We start from the raw sequence: 19,544 nt of genomic DNA on the forward strand, positions 1-19,544 counted from the left end.
CAATTCCTTATGAGAGGCCGGAGGGTTGATAGTGAGACTCAGGTTTGTGTCCCACTTCATCCTACGTTAGTTGTGTGAGCCTGACGTCAAATGTTCTCAACTCTAAAATGAAGTTAATGTTACTGATACGCCCACACAGTGGAATGTCACTCAGCCACCAAAAGAAATGAAACTGGCCAGGCACAGTGGTGCACGGTAATCCCAGTGGCTCAGGAGGATCAGGAGTTCAAAGTCAGATTCAGCAAAAGCGAAGCCCTAAGCAATTCAGTGAGACCCTGTCTCTAAATAAAATGCAAAATAGGGCTGGGGATGGGGCTCAGTGAGTTCAATTCCTGGTACACCCCTGCACAGCCAAAAAAAAGATACTAACTGAACACAGTGGCTTATGCCTATGATCCCAGTGACTAAGGAGACTGAGGCAGGAGGTTCACAAGTTCAAGGACAGCCTAGGAAAGTTACCAAGATCCTGTCTCATAATTAAAAATAAAAAAATAAAAAGGGCTGGGGGGTGGGACCTGTGGCTGTGGCTCAGTGGTAGAGTGCTTGCCTGGCACGTGTGAGGCACTGGGTTTGATCCTCAGCACCACATAAAAATAAAATAAAGGTATTGTGTCCAACTACAACTAAAATAAATATATATATGGGGTCCCACGCCTGTAATCCCAGCAGCTTGGGAGGCTGAGGCAGGAGGATTGCAAGTTCAAAGCCAGCCTCAGCAAAAGCAAGGCCCTAAGCAACTCAGTGAGACCCTGTCTCTAAATAAAATGCAAAACAGGACTGAGGATGGAGCTTGGTGGTTGAGGGCCCCTGAGTTCACTCTCCAATACCAAAAAAAAAAAAAGAAGAAGGAGGAGGAACAGACAGACAGAAAAGGTTCTGTACTGTATGATTCCATATATATGAAATATCTAAAATAGGTAAATCCATAGAGAATGCAATTAAGTAAAAATGAGATAACATAGGAAAAGGGTCTGGCAGGTAATTGATGTATTGTTTCACCTTTCAGATAAAATTACCATTGCTTTTATTACTTTCTCTAGAAAGTGAAAAATCTCGATCACGCCCTGGAAGGTAACACAGAAGGAGAAAGAGGTGACCAAAAAAATAGTCTGAGGTATGGTAGCTAAGGACAGCTCAACATTCAGCCCCTCCTGAACTAGATGCAGCTGTTGGGTCTTCTTCTTCTTTTTTTTTTTTTCCCCTTTAATAATGTTTCTTGGGGTTTCTTAGCTCTTGGAGTGTTTTGCACAAGCTGAAGCTTTGGGAAAAAAATTTACTGTGTGAGTCCTGGTCTCTCCATTCTATGACACTGAGGTACTTGGTGTGCCCAGTGGTCAGTCCCCAATGTGTGCCCCAGGCAGTGCTGAACAATGACATAAAGAAGCATTGTCACCAGAGAGAACCCTGAGACCTCATCTGGAGAACAGAGTTTGGTTTCAGTGTTGAGCCTCCTTTTTTTTGGTACTGGGGATTGAAACTAGGGATGCTTTACCACTGAGCCACCACCCTCTATTTTTATTATCTATTTCATTTTGTTAATTATTTTTTATTATTAATTTTATTATTTTTATTTGAGCAACTTGCTAAATTGCTGAGGCTCGCCTTGACCTTATGATCCTCCTGCCTCAGCCTCCCAAGTGGCTAGGATTACAGGAGTGCACGGTGCCCAGCCAGAGCCTCCTTATCACTGTGGTAGGCAGGTAGCTGGTGTGAGAAATCAAAGGATTCTCAGTTCAGAATTCTACAAAGCTGAGCAACATTGCCATCTGTTGGTGTTATTTCAGTGACTAATTTCCTTTATTACACGTAAAACCTATAGATATGGGACTTTGGTTTTGCAGGAGTGGGGAATTTGTAGCCTCATAACATGAAAGGGAAAAAAATATATAAAGCAAACCACCTCCAGACCAGAGAGTGACCCCTAAAAGAGGGAATGGGGACCTTCTGAAGCCTTGAAAATTCAGCAGTGCAGCCCTAAGAGAAATTAGCATGAAGTATTATGAAAACATTCTATTATTATCAGTTTTTATTTTAGCTGATTTTGTAATGACATAATTTTTACCTCCTTCCCATTTTGCATATTCAGGTAAACAATCCTTATTTTCTCCTTTTGTCTCTAATGATGGTGAATGGCTAACCCAGATGCTGGCATACCCTGGGTATGGTGGGTCTTAACCCCTGCAGTGACCCAGGCGTTGAATGCACGGCTTTGCAGACAAACCTGGGTATGAACCCCAGTTCTGTCGTTATATGACATTGGGAAAGTATCTTCATATGCAAAAGAGACATAATGTTGGTTCCTTGAAGATGGGAAGTTAGACTAGAGAAACTGACACCTAAAACAGAGTGTGAAGGAGGGGAAGTTGGAATACAAATGCTCCTCCACTTAAGATGGGATTATACCTCTAAACCCACCATAGCCAGGTAAGGAGATGCACACCTGTAATCCCAGCCTCCGGGAGGCTGAGGCTGGAGGATCCCCTCGACTACAGTAAGCTGAAATAGACTTAAAGAAAACCACACATCTTTTTATTAACTCTAATTAGATGCATTTGGAAATCCTCAGGACCAATTAAAGACAGTGACCCCTGAATGTCCTGTCCCCTCCACCCTCACACATAGCCCTCAGCACAAACCACCTCAGAAGGAGGGCTTGTTCCTTGGTCAGGATGGTCAACTGCGTAGAAACCATGCTTTTCTATTGCCCGGTAGAGGGTGATGTACTTGGAGGCCCACCGTGTCCTTGGGATCACATATTTCTCCGTGAATTCATTCTTGTCCAGTTGCTCTTTGCCTTCTGTGGTCAGAATGCAGTTAATGAATGAGAGGGTGTAGCTGTAGCAGTTGTGGTGGTCTTCGTCATACCTTTCAGGAGAGGGATACAGAGAAGAAAAGCTGAGCTGTGTGTTTGTATGCATGCATTTATTTATTTAAGGTATGACCCAGCATGGCGGTGCATACCCGCCATCCCAGTGACTTGGGAGGCTGGAGCAGGAGGATCAGAAGTTCAAGGCTAGCCTCAGCAACTTAGCAAGACCCTGTCTCAGAATAAAAAATAAAAAGGATGTGGCTTAGTGGTAAAGCACCTCTGAGTTCAATCCCCAGTACCAAAAAGAGAGAGAGACAGAGTCTCTCTGTGCTGCCCAGGCTGGCATTGAACTGAGCTCAAGAGATCCTCCTGCTACAGCCTCCCCAGAAGCTGGGACTATTGGTGCACCCCACAGCACCAGCCCCTGAGAGGCTGAACTTTAAAAGCTTCTAAGGAACAGGTTGTGAAGCTATGGAAGGACTTTCATAATTGAAATGTTTCCTCAGGGGATAGGGCCCCTTTATGTTCTGACCCACTTACTTATGAAGCCTCCAGAGGTACAATTCTGGGGGACAATGGCATCTTGGGCTATATCTGCTTATTAACCAAAAGACAGGTAGGAGTAGGCTCACCCAAGCATTTAGGACTTAGGTGCCTATAAACTGCCAACCTGGAGAACTTAATTTGAATGAGAGTCTACATTTTAGAAGTGAAATTCCATACCTAAGTTTTATGATAGCCCACAGGATCAAAACTCATTGCAAGGGAAACTGCAGAAACATTGAAATTCACCAGTATACTATCCATCTTCTAAAAGGGTGAGGGAGAAAGGAATTGAGAAATCAATTTCAAAATTGCTAAAATTAAAAAAAAAAAAAAGATCCCCCACAGGGATCACACCTGCATGCAGAATGTGGTCTTCGTAGCCACCCACCTGTGTGGCAGCCAGGCTCCCATGGCTGAGAAGTCTTCCAAGTACCTGTTCCACTGGTCTCTCAGTCCAAACATGTTGGGCTGCACTAACGGGACACTTAGACTCTGCTCCCATCCCGCCTGGTCTCGCCGGACACCGCGTTGGTTGTAATTATACACGACCCCTGCAAACCAAAGTCACACAGAGCCCAGGGAAAAACTCATGTCTGTTAAAAGGCACCTCAGACAAGAGCAGCAGCCACCTCAGGAACTTGTCCTTTGGTGAATGCAGGCTCCACTTTCCTGCTACTGTCAGAGAGCAAGAGAGAGACTCTAGAATAAGTATGGGAAGCAGCAATCCATCGAGTGAGATTTAGATATGAAATTTAGATGTTTTATTGTCTAAAATTATTTGTTGGTTTTTTTAGTACTTGGGATCAAACCTAGGGATGCTCTACCACTAAGCTACACCCCCCAAGTCTTTTTTTTTTTTTTAATGAGACAAGTTCTCATAAGTTGCTGAGGGCCTCGCTAAGTTGCTGAGGCTAGTATCCAACTTCCCATCCTCCTGCCTCAGCCTCCCAAGTGGCTGGGATTATCAGTAATTACCACCATGCCTGGCTAAAAATAAAAATTTTAAAACGGGCTCTGCGGGGTGTAGATCAGTGATTGTTCTGGTTTGGATGTGAGGTGTCCCCCAAAAGCCCACGCACGTGTGAGACAATGCAAGAAGGTTTAGAGGAGAGATTATTGGGTTATAGCCTGACCCTAATCAGTGAATTGATCCCTGGTGGGGTGAACTGAGTGGTAACTGGAGGCAGGTGGGGGGAGGCTGGAGGAAGGGGTTTGCTCAGGGCGTGGCTATGGGGTATATATTTTGTATCTGGAGCGTGGACTCTCACTCTCTCTGTTTTCTGATCCACACGTGAGCTGCTTCCCTCTGCCACACTCTTCTGCCATGATATCCTGCCTCACTGGAGCCCTGAGGAATGGAGCCTGCCTTCTATGAACTAAAACCTCTGAAATCGTGAGCCCTCAGATAAACCTTTCCTCCTCTACGGTTGTCCTGGTCGGGTCCTTTTAGTCACAGCAGTGAGAAAAGTTGACTTAAAAGAGTGGTATGGTGTTTGCCTAGCATGCAAGAGTTGGGGTTCAGTCCCCAGTTCTGCAAACAAACAAAAACCAGTTCTAGTTTGTGTTCATGTTGTTAGTTTCCTCTTCCTCCAACAGGAAAAACCAACCAGAGAGGCCAGAACTAAGAGCCCCACCTGCTCCCAGGGTCCAGGCCCTTCTCCTGCAGAGGAAAATGATTCTGGTTTCTGGTTACAAACTCTGCACCTCAGAACTCAATCCAGCCAAAGGAGCATTCTGTGTAATCGCCATATACTTTTTAAAAAATTTTTGCAGTGCTGGGGATGGAACCTAGGGCCTCCTGCATGCTAGGCAAGCACTGTACCAGGGAGCTACCCCCACAGCTTACCTTAAAAAAAAAATTAAGCAAAGTACTTCAGGTCCTCCCACACCCTCAGGTGTTCTAACTTTCAGCTTGATTCCTGAATCCCTCATGGTGCTGGGACCCAGTGGCAGTAGGTTGAATATAGGATTGGGAAATCAAGGGATATGGGTCCAGAGGTTCAGACTCAACATGTGGAGGTCTTGGGCAACTCAATCTCTCAGGAGGTCTGTTTTTTTCCTCTCTCAAAGTCAATGAAAAACTGTGCAGGTTTGCAGGGGTCTTCACTGAGAAAAACACTGAAGAGCTTTGAAGGGGCTGAAGATGTGGCTCCGTGGTCATGTTGTGGGAAACAGACTGGCTGAGAGGCAGCAAGCAGCGCTTGGAGAGGAGGAGGAGGAGGAGAACGCCAAGCATCTTTTCACCCTGGTGGGCCCAGAGAAGAACAAACTCCAAATTCTGAGCCCCGATCCACAGTTTTCACAGCATTTATAGATTATTTGGCGTCATCTTAGAATGGGTCTACATTCTATCGACCCTTTTTTCCCCTCTTTTAAAAAGAATTCCTAGCCGGCGTGGTGGTGCACACCTGTAATCCCAGCAGCTCAGGAGGCTGAGGCCGGAGGATCTCGAGTTGAAAGCCAACCTCAGCAATTTAGCAAGACACTTAGCAACGCAGTGAGACCGTGTCTCTAAATAAAATATAAAAAAGGGCTGGGGATGTGGCTGTTATTGAGTGCACCTGAGTTCAATCCTCAGCACCCCCCCCCAAAAAAATTCTTAATCTACGTGGCTGAAGGCCTGTGCAAGGTCTCTTAATAAAGCATGCTCACAGAAATGGATAAAATATGGCTCTTTTTACAGGCATCTGTTAAATCTCTAGCCTTGAAAGCCTGGCACAGGGGTGTTTACCTATCAAGAGGGAAGAGTCATATTCCCAGTGCAGTGTTTTACTGTCCAAAAGGTAGGGACCATAGTTAATTAGGCTTCCTGAAGAAAGGCTGAGAGAAGAGAGAAAAATTGACTTTCCCCACGTTTCTTACCATAAGGCTTTGTTTGCTTAATATTTTTTAGTCATCGTTGATGGACCTTTATTTAATTTATGTATGTATGTATTTATTTATGCGGTGCTGAGAATCAAACCCAGGGCCTCACACATGCAAGGCAGGTGCTCTACTGCCAATCCCCAACCTCAGCCCTCACCATAACACTTATAATTTCTTTTCACAACCAGGTCTGGTTTTGCCATCACCATAGAGCGCTCATCTAATACGTGCAATGCCCTGGGTTCCATATCTGGCACTGTTGGGCGGGGGGAAGCTTCCAAATATTTAGTGAGTGGTAATAACTTGCCATAGAGTCAAGTGTTTCTATTTTTTTTTTTTTTTTTGCAGGGGCCGGGGGTAGCTGTTCCTACCTCATGGTGGAACAGCAGGATCATTAGTTAAATGTTGCTATAATTACATCTTTTCTAGAAATACCAGTCTCCTAAAACTGGGTGTGGTGGCATGATTTTTTTTTAACTAAAAGTATGCAAATACACTCACCATTTGTGTTAGTGATTCCAACATGGAGATCAGACTTGCCATCATACTCCCTGAAAGAAACACTTGTTATTATAATTATTTATTTACTTCTTTTAATGCTGAGTATTGAACCCAGTGGCTCTACCACTGAGCTGCATCCCCAGCCCATCTTTTTTTTTTTTTAATTTATTAATATTTATTTTTTAGTTCTTGGCGGACACAACATCTTTGTTTGTATGTGGTGCTGAGGATCGAACCCGGGCTGCACGCATGCCAGGTGAGCGCACTACCGCTTGAGCCACATCTCCAGCCCCAAGCCACATCTCCAGCCCCCCCAGCCCATCTTACTTTTATTTTTTTTTTTTTTACTTTGAGACAGGGTTTCGCTAAGTTGCTACAGCTGGCCTCAAACCTGGGATCCTCCTGCCTCAGCCTCCCAAGTTACTTGGATGACAAGCATGCACCACCATGCCTGGCAAGTTCTCATATGAAATATCTAGTCCCTCTATATACTTAAAGTAGAAGTGGTAGGAAGAAAAAACTTTTTTGTAAGTATCTTTTTAAAACTGATGGGAAATAGCATTTGGAATCGTTAACCCACCTCTGAATGGTATACTGTAGGCACTTGCTCACTGGGCTGAGGGTGGCAGAAGGAAAGACGTTACACAGGTATTTTGTTAGGAAATAGTAGAAAATTCTAGCTTACTCATTGCCGTGTATGTTCTGTGCATTTTGTCCAACTTTGCTGCACTGTATACATTATGCATCTACTGGAGGAAGGAGACTTAATTCTATAATACCTAATCTCCAGATATTAAAACGGTTGCCAGTGTATGACATTAGTAGTTGGTAAACTAACACATTCTGTACACTTTGTGTTAAAATTCATAGAAAGGCAGTCTTCAGAAAAGGACTCTTGAAAGGAAATGGTAACAGGACCTCCGAGAGACATCTGAGACAGGAGAGGAGGAATTGGAAGAAATGGAGGATTCTAGGCTGGAATGCCTAGCTTACAAGATGCTTTCAGATAGAACCATCTTCACGTGTGAGTAGTTTATTGGGCTCTACTGTGGACATTGTGGACACACTTAAGTCCTTATTGGAAACATCTAGTCTTTCTAGCTCTTTAGAGACTCACAAAGTATATTAAAAGTAGAGGTAGTAAATAAAGCATTTGGTAGATTAAAAAGGAAGAAAGAGAAGGAGGAAAAGCAGCAGCAGCCTATGATAGAGGTCCTCCCCCTCTCGTGTGGCACCTTAAGATAAAGGGCTAGGGACTGTAGCACACAATCCTGAGGCAGGAGGATTGCAAGTGTGAGGCCAGCCTCAGCAAGTTAGCAAGGCCCTGGTCAATAAAATTTGAAAAAGAGCTGGGGCAGTAGCTTAGTGGTAAAGCACCCTTGGGTTCAATTCCCTGTCCCCCCCCAAAAAAAAAGTATATAAACAAACATAAAAATGCATGGGGTTGGGCTGGGGTTGTAGCTCAGAGGTAAAGTGCTCGTCTAGCACATGCGAGGCCCAGGGTTCGATCCTCAGCACCACATATAAATAAAGATATTTTGTCAACTACAACTAAAAAATAAATATTAAAAAAATGCATGGGGTTGGGGGGGTATAGCGGTGCTTAGCAGGTGCTTAGCATACATGGGATGCTAAATTCAATCCTCAGCACCAAGGGGCGAGCTTAGGGCCAGTCTGAAATTCGATCATGCATCGTGTCATTTCAGGAAAGCGGGTCTATGGCATCCCTAGGAGAGCTATTCAGTAAGGATTTGTTTTCCCGGCCAATGTTATGAGAAGGAAATCCTGAATTCTGGCCACTTGATTCAAAAGCTTTTGGAATCCAACCAGTTAATGACTCAGAGGCGGCTCTTATGAAAGAGCTGGGCCTCTGTGGTTCTGTTTAAGGTGGAAGCGAAGGTCCTGCTAGGCTGGGGAGCCACAGTCTGAGCTGAATGTGAATTTTGGAATAGAAGGAGCACAGGGTTGAAGCCTCATGATTGACACTTGGGCCAGGCTTATGTGCCTGATCCCTGGACCTCACCACCTGCAAAGTTGGAGCCATCCACCTTTGACAGCTGAGGGATTAGAGACTTGGAGAGGGTTCTCAGAGCTGGTTAGTAAAAGAACCAGGATAAGAGATGAGTCTTCCTCACCCCAGAGCCTCAACATACTTCCTAAATAAAGTGCATGCCATCATTCAATAACATGCATGCCACTTTAAAAACCTGGTTTATACAGGGTCATTTTCAATTCTATTTGTAAACTCCACAGGAACAGTTGAGACATAATGTTTTCTTTTTGATTTCTGCATTCATTCTTTTTTGGGGGGTGGGGGGGCACTCAACCACTGAGCCACCTTCCCAGCCCTATTTTGTATTTTAGAGACAGGATCTCACTGAGTTGTTCAGCACCTCGCCATTGCTGAGGCTGGCTTTGAACTTTCGATCCCTCCTGTCTCAGCCTCTCTAGCTGCTGGGATTGCATTCATTCTTAAAGCCAGGGAGCAGCCACAATGAAATTTTTTTTGGGGAAGGGGGTACTGGGGAAGAAGTACAGGGAAAGTTTATCACTGAGCTACATCCTCAGCCTTTTTTTTTTTTAATACCACCGACTGGGTGGGTTTTTTTAATATTTATTTTTTGGTTAGAGGTGAGCACAATATCTTTATGTGATGCTGAGGATCGAACCCACTGCCTTATGAATGCTAGGCGAGTGCTCTGCCTGTGAGCCACAATCCCAGCTCCATCCTCAGTCTCTTTTTGTTTTTTTTCCTTGAGACAGGCTCTCTAAATTGTTGAAGCTGGCCTTGAACTTGCAATCCTGCGTCAGCCTCCCAAGTCGCTGGGATTAAAAGGTACTATTTTGATAGGATTGGCAGCTGGTTATTTTCCCAGTTAGCCTCTTAGCAGATACTTTTCTCTCCTAAAATTGTTTGAGCAGGTGTGTCCTTCCTATATTGTGCACATATTCTTAAAAAATATGTGCACATTAAATTTTTTTTTAATTTTAGTTGTTGTTGGACCTTTATTTTATTTGTTTATTTATATGCAGTGCTGAGAGTTGAATCTAGTGCCTCACACATAAAAGGCAAACGCTCCAACACAAAGCCATACCCCCAACGACCCCCGCACACCAATCGGATTTTTATTTTTTGACTTTTTTTTTGGTACCAGGGATTGACTTCGGGGGGCACTTGACCACTGAGCCACATCCCCAGCCCTTTTTTTTTTTTTTGTATTTTATTTAGAGACAGGGTTTCACTGAGTTGCTTAGCACCTTGCTTTTTGCTGAGGCTGGCTTTGAAATTGTGATCCTCCTGCCTCAGCCTCCCAAACCACTGGAATTACAGGTGTGTGCCACTCCACCCAGCTGACATTTAAAAAATATATATTTATTTATTTTAGTTGTTGATGGACCTTTGGTTTGCTTATTTATTTATATGTGGTACTGAGGATCGAATCCAGTGCCTCACCCATGCTAGGCAAGCGCTCTACCACTGAGCCACAAAACAAGTAGGTCTACATATCAGGATTTAAGGTCAAAACACAGGTAAGATCACTCACGAAACTGAAACTTCCCACTGTATAGTGCATATTGGTAACAGAAAAATTTTAGTGACACAAACAGAAGGAAAACTTTTCACAATTCAACGTGTTTAAAAAAAAAACACCATACCTGAGAAATGTCCCCTGAGTTGGTCGCAGCAGGAAGGAGCATTTTTCTTGATGCCCATCAGTGAATGGATTAGAGATGCTAACAGGTGCTTCCTCCAGTTTCCCGGAGCCCACTTCCTGCTGACAGAGAGGACAGTGTCGGGGCACACTGAAGCTGTAGATGGATTTCTTACAGTGGGTGAATTTAATCAAAGGCTTCCCGGCTTCTGTGCAGTACATAGCTTTCACCTCCTGGGCTAGCAGGCAAGGTCTCTGGAGACTTTTCCGCAACAGTAACCTGATCCACCATGAGCCAGGTAGGATTAACCAGTAACCAGACCGCCCCAAGGGCTGGCTTCTTAAAGAGCTAGTTTCCATTTGTGCTCACTTACAGGCTCCGTGCAGTTTGCAACGAATGACAGCCAGCTCCTATTCATCCTTCAAAGCCCTATTTTTTGGTGCTGAATTTCTCAGCTTTCTTCAGTATTTTGTTGAACTGCAAGCACTGGACTCATATTCCTACCAGAACTCTATTATTTAGTCATTTATTCAAGTGCTCATTGCAATCCCAGCAACTCTGGAGGCTGAGGCAAGAAGATCACAAGGTCAAGGCCAGCCTTAGCAATTTAGTAGGCCTTCAGCAACTTAGGGAGACCCTGTCTCAAAATAAAAAGACTGGGGATTATAGCTCAGTAGTAGAGCACCCCAGGTTCAATTTCCAGTACAAAAAGAAAAAGGAAAGAAAAGGAAAAAAAAAATCAGTCATTGAGTTTTATTATTCCCATTAGTCTAAGAGCTGCTTGGGTTTAGAGACTCACCTCTCTATTTCTTTTAATTTAAAACAAATTCTGGGGCTGGGGATATGGCTCAAGGGTAGCACGCTCCCCTGGCAGGCGTGCGGCCGGGGTTCGATCCTCAGCACCACATACAAACAAATATGTTGTGTCTGCCGAGAACTAAAAAATGTAAATAAAATATTAAAAAAAAAATTATACTTTTTAAAATTTTTATTTTATTTTTTGCATCACTGGGGATCAAATCCAGGGGTCTTCTACCATAGAACAACATCCCCAGCCCTTTTTATTTTTCTTGGTGATTGGGTCTCACTAAGTTGTTGAGGCTGTTCTTGACCTTGTGATCCTCCTGCCTCAGCCTCCGGAGTCATTGGGATTTCAGGTGTGCACCCCCACACCTGGCAGTGGTGTGCTTTTTCAACATGTAGCTTCGTGTCTTTATTATTTCAGGGAATTTTTCATAAGTTATAAATTTGAGCATTTTTTTCTTCAGGAAATTCTGTTTTCTGTATATTGCATTTTTTTTTTTTTTGGTCTATCTTCACCATTACTTACCTGCTGTGTTTTAAATTGAGATCAAATTTATATACTATGAAATTCACCCATTTAGTGTACAATCCAGTGGTTTTGAGCATATTCACAAGGCTATGCAACCATCACCACTAAGTTTAAAACATTTTCATTACCCCAAATAAGAAACCCCAAACCCCAAACTATTCACAGTCCTGACCCATTTCCCTTCCTACCAGCCCCCGCACCACTAATTTTTCTTTATGATTTTCATATAAAGGGAATCATACGGTATAGGATCTTCTGCATCTGGCTGCTTCTGCTTAGCCTAAGTTATCAAAGTTCACCTAGGTCATAGTATGTCTTCGTTATTTATTCAGTTTCATGGTTAAATAATATTCCATTGTATGGGCATACTTTGAATATGGATGTTTGGGTTGTTTCTACTTTGGGCTATTATGAGTAATTCTGCTATGAATAAGTTTCACCATATTCATGTGAAAGCTGGTTATTTTTGTTTTTGCGGTACTGGGGACTAAATCCAGGGTTGCTCTACCACTGAGCCACAACCTTAGCCCTTTTTATCTTGAGACAGGATCTCACTAAGCTGCCCAGGCTGGCCTTGAACTTACAGTCCTTCTGTCTCAGCCTCTTGAGTTGAGGGGATTCCAAGCATGTGCCGTTGCACCTGTCTCATGTGCAGATTTTTATGTGGCAGGGTGTTAAGAATACCTGTAGAGAGAACCTGGGAAGAGGTGAGTAAAGGACAGACACACGCACACAGTGTAGAAGGCACACAGGTGGCTGTTCCTCTCTGCTGCGGTGTTTATTAACCCAAGAAAGGCTACATATTACCCATCACCATGACTGCATTCTAACCAGTATTCCTTTAACCCCGAGTGCTGGCTAGCTGAGAGAAGGTCCAGGTTCATACAAACACAGAGCCCCTTTCCTCCAAGGACGTTTCCGTGGAAACCAGATAGTGCACCTGCATAGTTATCCTATCCTATCCCTATCCTATCCTATCCCTTATCCTATCCCCTATCCTTCAAGGAGAAACTGCTGGGCATTCCAAGCCTGGGTAACTCGTTAAGAACATTGCTATAGCATCCGGGCATCCCGTGCTTTTACACAGGAGTCTCCCAATAGCCAGGTATTCTGTGTTTTGCATAGAAACTTTCTAGTTACCACGCATGTCACAATCACGAAGTTTGTCAGAGACCCCAATCCCAAACACAATCTCCCACAGCTGTATCTCTTGGTTACACCAGTACCCAGGGGGAATTTCTGAGTTACATGGTAACCTTTAAATACTTTGAGAAACTGCTAGACCCTTTTTCCCAAGTGCCCACATCATTTCCATAGTTTATGAGCATTCCAGCTCCTCCATATTGCCTACGCTGGCCTGGATTTACTTTAGCCATCTGAGGGCTGGGGATGTGGCTCAAGCGGTAGCGCGCTTGCCTGGCATGCGTACGGCCCGGGTTCGATCCTCAGCACCACATACAAACAAAGATGTTGTGTCCGCCGAAAACTAAAAAAAAAAAATAAATAAATAAATAAATATTAAAATTAAAAAAAAAATATATAGATGTTTTAAAAAAAAAAAATACTTTAGCCATCTGAGTGGCTGTAAAGTCCTATCTTATTGCATTTCCCTAATGAACATCTTTTCATGTGTGTGTTGCCAGTTCATATGTCTTTGTTAGGGAAATGTCTATTCAAATCTTTCACACATTTTCTAATTGGGTTATTATTTTTTTTTGGCAGTACTAGGGATTGAACACCCCCAACACCTGAGTGCTCTACCACTGGGGGCTATGTCCCTTGCCCTTTTTATTTTGAGACAGGGTCTCACTATGTTGCCCAGGCTGACATCCAACTTAGATCCTCCTGCCTCAGCCTCCTCAGTGCCTGGCACAATGGTTTTTTTTTTTTTTTTTTTTAATGCAAAAGAAAAAGCATTTGATAGAAATAAGTCCATTTTAATGATAAAAATACTAAGAAAACTAGGATGAGAAAGACATTTCCTTAATTTGATAATGAATACTTAAGAAAGTCTGAGGCTTTTATATTGGTAAAATATTATATACTTTGCTTAAATTCAGGAACAAAACAAAACATACACTATTTCCACTTTTTTCCCCCACTATACTGAATTATAATGAAGTAAAACTGTCATTGTTTGCTGATAGCTCAATATATTTTTTGGTACTAGTGATTTGAACCCAGGGCATTCTATTTCTGAGCTACCAGCCCTTCTTATTTATTTACTTAGCTAAAAAAATTTTTTTAATGTGTCTATACACAATACCTTTATTTTTATGCAGTGCTGAGGATCAAACACACTGCCTCCCACGTTGAGCCACACCTCCAGCCCAGCCCTTTTTATTTTTTTTTCATTTTGAGACAAGGTCTAAATTGCTCAGATTGGCCTCAAATTTGGGGTCCTCCTGCTGAAGTCTCCCTAGTAGCTAGGATTACAGGCGTGCACCACCGCAACCACTTGAGCCCAGTTTTTCTTAAAAGTAAAAAAAAAAAAAAAATTACAAAGCGACAGGAAATGACTGAAAGATGGAAGGCAAAGGACATGATGTCATATAGGTTTTAAAAATAGATTTGGCGCCGTGGCCAAGGCCTGTAATCCCAGCGACTCTGGAGGCTGAGGCAGGCAGCTCCATGCTAAAATTTAAGTTAATTCAGTGTTTCTGGTGCTTTGTTTTCCATGATGCCCTGATGCCATCAGCAATTTAGCGAAACCCAGTCTCTAAGTAAACAAATAAATAAATAATAAAAAGGGTTGAGGACGTGGTCCAATGGTTAAGCACCCTTGGGGTCAATCAATCCAAAATAATTAATAGTGATAATACAATAGATTATTTTGGACAACAGACTCGGAGACCCGTGGTGAGGCGGTTGCCCGGGCCCAGGATGGGGCGGAGGTGGCTTCTCCTGGGACCCTGACAGCGGGTTTGGGGGAGACGGGGATGCACTGGGCGCAGAAGCGGGATCTGCAGGAGCTGGGTCGAGGCTAACTCTGGGGGTTCCCCTAAGAGGAAATGGAAGACGCAGTGCAGTGGGGTTCCAGCAAAGAAATCGGGCACTGAAACTCGGGGGGAGTAGAGAGACTGACAAAGGGCTGTCGGGAGAGGGGCGAGGGGTGTTCGTCGGCGCAGGTGAGATCGGGCGGGGCCCGTGGACGCGGGCTCCAGGCTTCTAAGGATCCCCAATGAGGTGCAGCTGCAGCACTTGGGGATACAGTGCTCAGGCACGAGCTGGCGGGGGCGGGGGATGAGGTGACTTAGGGGATGCAAGAGGCCACTAAGGAGTATTCTTGGCGACAGGAGCAGAATCCTAGGAACTAACTGTCCTGGAAGCGACTGGCAGATCTAGGACGCCTTCAGGATCCGCCCGGGAGGCTTGGAAGAGAGGACACGGAGCACCGCGAGGTGTGGGGGACCGCCGGGCTTCACACCCGTTGCGGAACCAATTGTGACGGCGGCTAGGTTTCCGGCCGGGGCTACAAAGGTGCAGCACGTGCGGGGGCGGAGTGCGCCGACGTGAAGCGGCTGCGCAGAATGGGCGGAGCCGAGGCCGAGGCGGCAGCGGGAGGCAGCGGCGCGACGACGGCCCCCCAGCCCAGCCACCATGAGCACCAAGCAGGTCACTTGCAGGTGAGTGAGCGACGTCCGAGAGCGCCACGCCACTTCGGGCCGCTCTCGCGAATCCTTGGGAGCCGGAGGACCCCGGTCGTGACGCCAGGGAAACTGAGGCTGGGACTCGGGGAAAGTTCCTCAGCCGTTCGCTCTGAGGCTTTCGAGGGCGGGGCGGGCGGTGAAGCCCCAGCCGGGTCCGGAGGGTGCGTGGCTGAGGCGCCGCTGTGCGAGTGGGAAGCCGGGTCCCTGTGGGCTGGGAGGACGGACGTGCTAACCCGGACCCGGCCGCGGGAGCTCGTGGAGCTTGCAGTTCGGCTGGGTGTGGGGGGGAATTCGGTGTTGAGTGAAGGACGCTACGGGCGCCGGTGCCACGCAGGGGTAGCTCGTTAATGGATTCTCGGGGCCTCGGGAAGCTGGGGCTTTGGAAGCCGCCTTCCCTTCGCAAGTTTGAAGACTGCAGCTGCAACCGCTTGCAGAGAGTTAGCGAGTGAGAATCGTGTGGAGAACGAGAAGGGCGTTCCAGCCCTCCTTGTGGAAAAACGAGAATCGTGTGGAAAATAACGAGGCGCCTATTCCCAATTTTTTTGTTGTTGTTGTTTTGCTTTTCGGAACCGAGGGCCTTGCACATGCTGAGCAAGGGCTCTACCACCGAGCTACATCCCCACCCCCCTTATATTTTATTACCTATTTATTTTTGGTGCTGGGGATTGGATCCAGGTGTAGCTTTACTGTTGAGCTGCACCCCAGTCCTTTTTTTTTTTTTTTTTTTAGAGAATTTTTTTTAATATTTATTTTTTAGTTAACGGCGGGCACAACATCTTTGTATGTGGTGCTGAGGATCGAACCCGGGCCGCACGCATGCTAGGCGAGTGCGCTACCGGTTGAGCCACATCCCCAGCCCACCCCAGTCCTCTTTTAGTTTTGATTCGTGAGACGGGGTCTTGTTCCTCAAACGGGGATCCTCCTGCCTCTGCTTCCTGAGTACCTGATTCTAGGCGGGTTGCCTTCATTCCAGGTTCTGTGTTACTGCTAGCTTCACAGTAACACCTGTGAGCAGATATTGTTCCAGTTTGACAGGGCAGGAAATGGAGACTGAAAGAGGTTAAGTGCTTTCCTTTATCTTGCTTAGAGACCCATTGAGGAGCAGAAATTAAATGGTATTGGGTGATTTGTCATAGAAAACAGAACATGATGGCTGTGCTGTGACTGTTACTTTGAAATAAAAATTGCTTGTGTAACACCCTCATTTTATGGTAAGCTCTGTGGCTTACTGGTATTGATATAGTCCTATCGAATTGAAAGCTTGGAAAGTACAGATTGAGCATCCTTAATCTGAAAATCCAATTTTCAAAGTGTTCCCAAGTCTAAAAGTTTGGACCTGATGCCACAGTTGGAAAATTCCACACCATGGAAATTTTATTTCTTGTGCCAGATTATTAAAAATATGATATAAAATTACCTTTAGAGGGTGTGCACATAAAATCTATATGAAACAGTGAATTTCATGTTCAGATTTGGTACCATCCTCAGGATATGTCATTATGTAGCAGCAAATACTCTAAAATTCTAAAGCATCTGAAATTCAAAGCACTTTGGGTCTCAAATATTTCGGATAAAGGATACTTATCCTGTACATGTTTTATTTGGTTTCAGTAAGACCTATGTGGAAAGCATGTCTAAAAAAAGCTAATTGTACAGTTTGTGTAATAATCTGTGTTGTCACTCCATTAGTTTGAGGAGTAGAGTTCTGCTAGTGTTAGATATTAACTAATTTACCCAGGTGGCTTATGTTAAGCAGTTATCAAATTGCAGTTAGTCTGAAAAAGTACTTTGCTAGGTTATTTGTACTAGAAGGTCTGTGACAACTGTACAAGTGAATTTACTTATTTTTTTCTTGTATAACTGTTTCCTGTTGGAGGAAGTGTTCCTAGGTCATTTTATACTGCAAAGCAAAGTATAGCTACCTAGAAAAATCTCTCTATTCTCCACTCACTTTTGGTTTAATTCAAGTATTCTCATGCCTGCGTCTTAGATTTGTCCACTTAAACATACACTGTTATGTACTACTTTGTTATTGAACTACTGCAGAGTGTACAAATGAGGAAACATGCTGAGCATGACTTGAGACTTGTTCAGAATTTCACATCTTAGTGCAAGAACAAGAAATTAATAAAAAAAATTTTTAACCTTTTGCAACGGAGATAGGCTAGGCTTAAACTTTAATTCTGTTTCTCAAACAAGGGTGTCCTGCAGGATATTGCTACGTAAATAAAAGTGTGTTGGAATGTTGGAAAGCTATCACTCCTGCTAGTCACCGATTCATGTTTTTTGTGGGGCTCACATGTGCTCGGGCTTCTTTTAAGTGCCTTGTTAGTGGAGTAGTATGTAATCCATTAACCAGCTAGATGTATTCCACAGTTTATGAAAGTGAGTTCAATGTTGAAAAGTCTTCATCTTCTAAGTGGCAGAGGTGTGACATCGGGGTTCATACTCTGTCCTGAGCAAGCTATGCCGTTAACATAGGCCAACCATGTTTGTCTTTCCACAGTGTCACAATTTATTGAATAACAATTCACAAGTTATGCCACTTTCAGTAGCTGCAATTCACTGAGTGTACTCGGGTCACCTGATAACCATGAGCCAGGCAGTCTCATGTTTTTATTCCAATCTTAATTACTAATATATACACACGTGTGTATATAATTGTCATATATATGTACTTTTTTTTTAATACAGAAAGGTTAAGGTGACCACACGGGTTTAGGAATCTGAAATGAGAGCAAAGGCAAAGACCTGGATACAAAGGCAGGGGAGTCAGTCGTAGGTGGTCACGTAAAGGTTTTTTATTGTTATTTTGGCACAAGGGATTACAGGGTCTTGCTAAGTTGCTTAGGGCCCCACTAAGTTGCTGCACTGGCTTTGAGCTTGGGATCCTCCTGTCTTATCCTTTTGAGCCACTCGGATTAAAGTTTTTGTTGTGTATGTATGGTGCTGGGGATCAGCCCAGGGTCTTGTGCATGCAATGTAGGCATTGTTGTACCACTGAACCACATCCCCAGCCCCAGATGAGGTTTTCTAACAGCCACTTTCTTAGTTATCAAGGTGGAGGGTCTGGAATGACATTTGCAGAATGTCAGCTTGAAGTGGACGTTGGGTCATTATCAGGGGCAGGAGAAACCATGTTAACTGAAGGTTGGTCACTGTGGTGATTTTCCTAGGCAAAGCTTGAAGCAAGTGACCAGGTGTTGGGGTCAGGGTGTTGCTGTGTCCAGGTCTGGAATGTTTCTCCCTTTATGGGTCTCTGGTGAGAAGGTTGCTTCATTCATTATTCTGGTATGTTTGTTAACTTCATGGGCCTGGGTTTTTCTGATGAGAGTTTGAAGTGCCTAGCATCCATGTGTTTCTGATTTAATTTGATAAGTTCACAGGTGGTCAATTTTAAGGCACAATTTATCATCAGTTTGTACCTATGGTTGTGCTAGGCAGATGGTGGTGGTTTCTTGTACAAACAAGGTATAGAGTCATTCTATATCTCAGCGCTTATACTCAAAATGGAGTAGCTCTGGCAAACTACTGCTTAATAAAATGGAGTCACTCAGGGTTAGGCACAGTCTGAAAACTGCTGTTCTCATCATGGAGTAGCTGAGAGCAGGACACAGCCTGCTCTCAGCACATGTATGGCCTCCAGATAAGTGTGGGCATGCAAAATGAAAGTTATTGCAGTTCTTTTCAGCTTTCAGTATGCTCCTATGAAAAGACAGCTCACACAAGAGCATGTAGAAAGGAAAATAAATGTACTTATAAAATGGTTGGAAGGAGTCAGGTCTTGCCAAATAAAAAGCAGAATTGATGATTCACGTGTGTGTGGGGGGGAAAAGTGCAATGTTACCTAGAGTACCAAGCTTGTATTAGTATGTTTGTGGTGGAAAAGCTTTTCTCAGTTTGTCTTATTCACAAAAGCCTTGTCTGCAAACCTTTATAACTTAGATAAAATATTCAAGTTGTGATTTATTTGTGGGTCTGGAGTGAAACAGGGTGCTCATCTGTTTGTTTAGTTTTTCTCAGGTTGCTGGGTGTCTTTGAGGTTTGTCTTCCTGCCTCTGAAATGCAGTGTGTTTGATTATTGTGAATGGCCAGGAGAACAAAGTGTCAGTTTTGCTTGCATTCTAATACATATAATGTCTCTCCCCAAGAGATGGTTGTCAGATGCCAGGATGCCCAGACTTAA

The 19,544-nt window shown here is 44.1% G+C and overlaps 2 protein-coding genes across 5 annotated transcripts in view; one reads left to right on the plus strand and one right to left on the minus strand.

The window, feature by feature from the left end:
• Positions 1–2,507: 2,507 nt before the first annotated feature.
• On the minus strand, positions 2,508–15,147 carry Mkrn2os (MKRN2 opposite strand). Of its 4 annotated transcripts, none has more exons than XM_048787138.1 (5): positions 15,026–15,147; positions 12,293–12,392; positions 10,379–10,494; positions 3,744–3,906; positions 2,508–2,865 (listed from the first exon to the last, which is right to left on the minus strand). In XM_048787138.1, exons 2-5 carry the CDS (start codon positions 12,355–12,357, stop codon positions 2,613–2,615), a joined length of 597 nt encoding a protein of 198 aa, XP_048643095.1. In that variant the 5' UTR covers positions 12,358–12,392; positions 15,026–15,147; the 3' UTR covers positions 2,508–2,612. The 4 variants fall into 4 exon arrangements, with proteins under 4 accessions (XP_048643095.1, XP_048643093.1, XP_048643094.1 ...); XM_048787136.1 differs by having other exon boundaries at positions 10,379–10,497; XM_048787137.1 differs by having other exon boundaries at positions 10,379–10,497; positions 12,293–12,405; positions 15,026–15,145.
• Positions 15,148–15,167: 20 nt separating this feature from the next.
• The window catches only part of Mkrn2 (makorin ring finger protein 2), a 30,880-nt gene continuing 26,503 nt past the window's right edge, over positions 15,168–19,544 (plus strand). The window contains exon 1 of the mRNA XM_015495039.2: positions 15,168–15,334. Coding sequence (XP_015350525.1) covers positions 15,309–15,334 — 26 coding nt within the window. The 5' untranslated portion in view covers positions 15,168–15,308. The remainder of the gene's footprint in view (positions 15,335–19,544) is intronic.

This window comes from Marmota marmota, unplaced genomic scaffold, assembly GCF_001458135.2.
Source record: "Marmota marmota marmota unplaced genomic scaffold, marMar, whole genome shotgun sequence".
In the NCBI taxonomy this organism is placed as follows: Eukaryota; Metazoa; Chordata; class Mammalia; order Rodentia; family Sciuridae; genus Marmota; species Marmota marmota.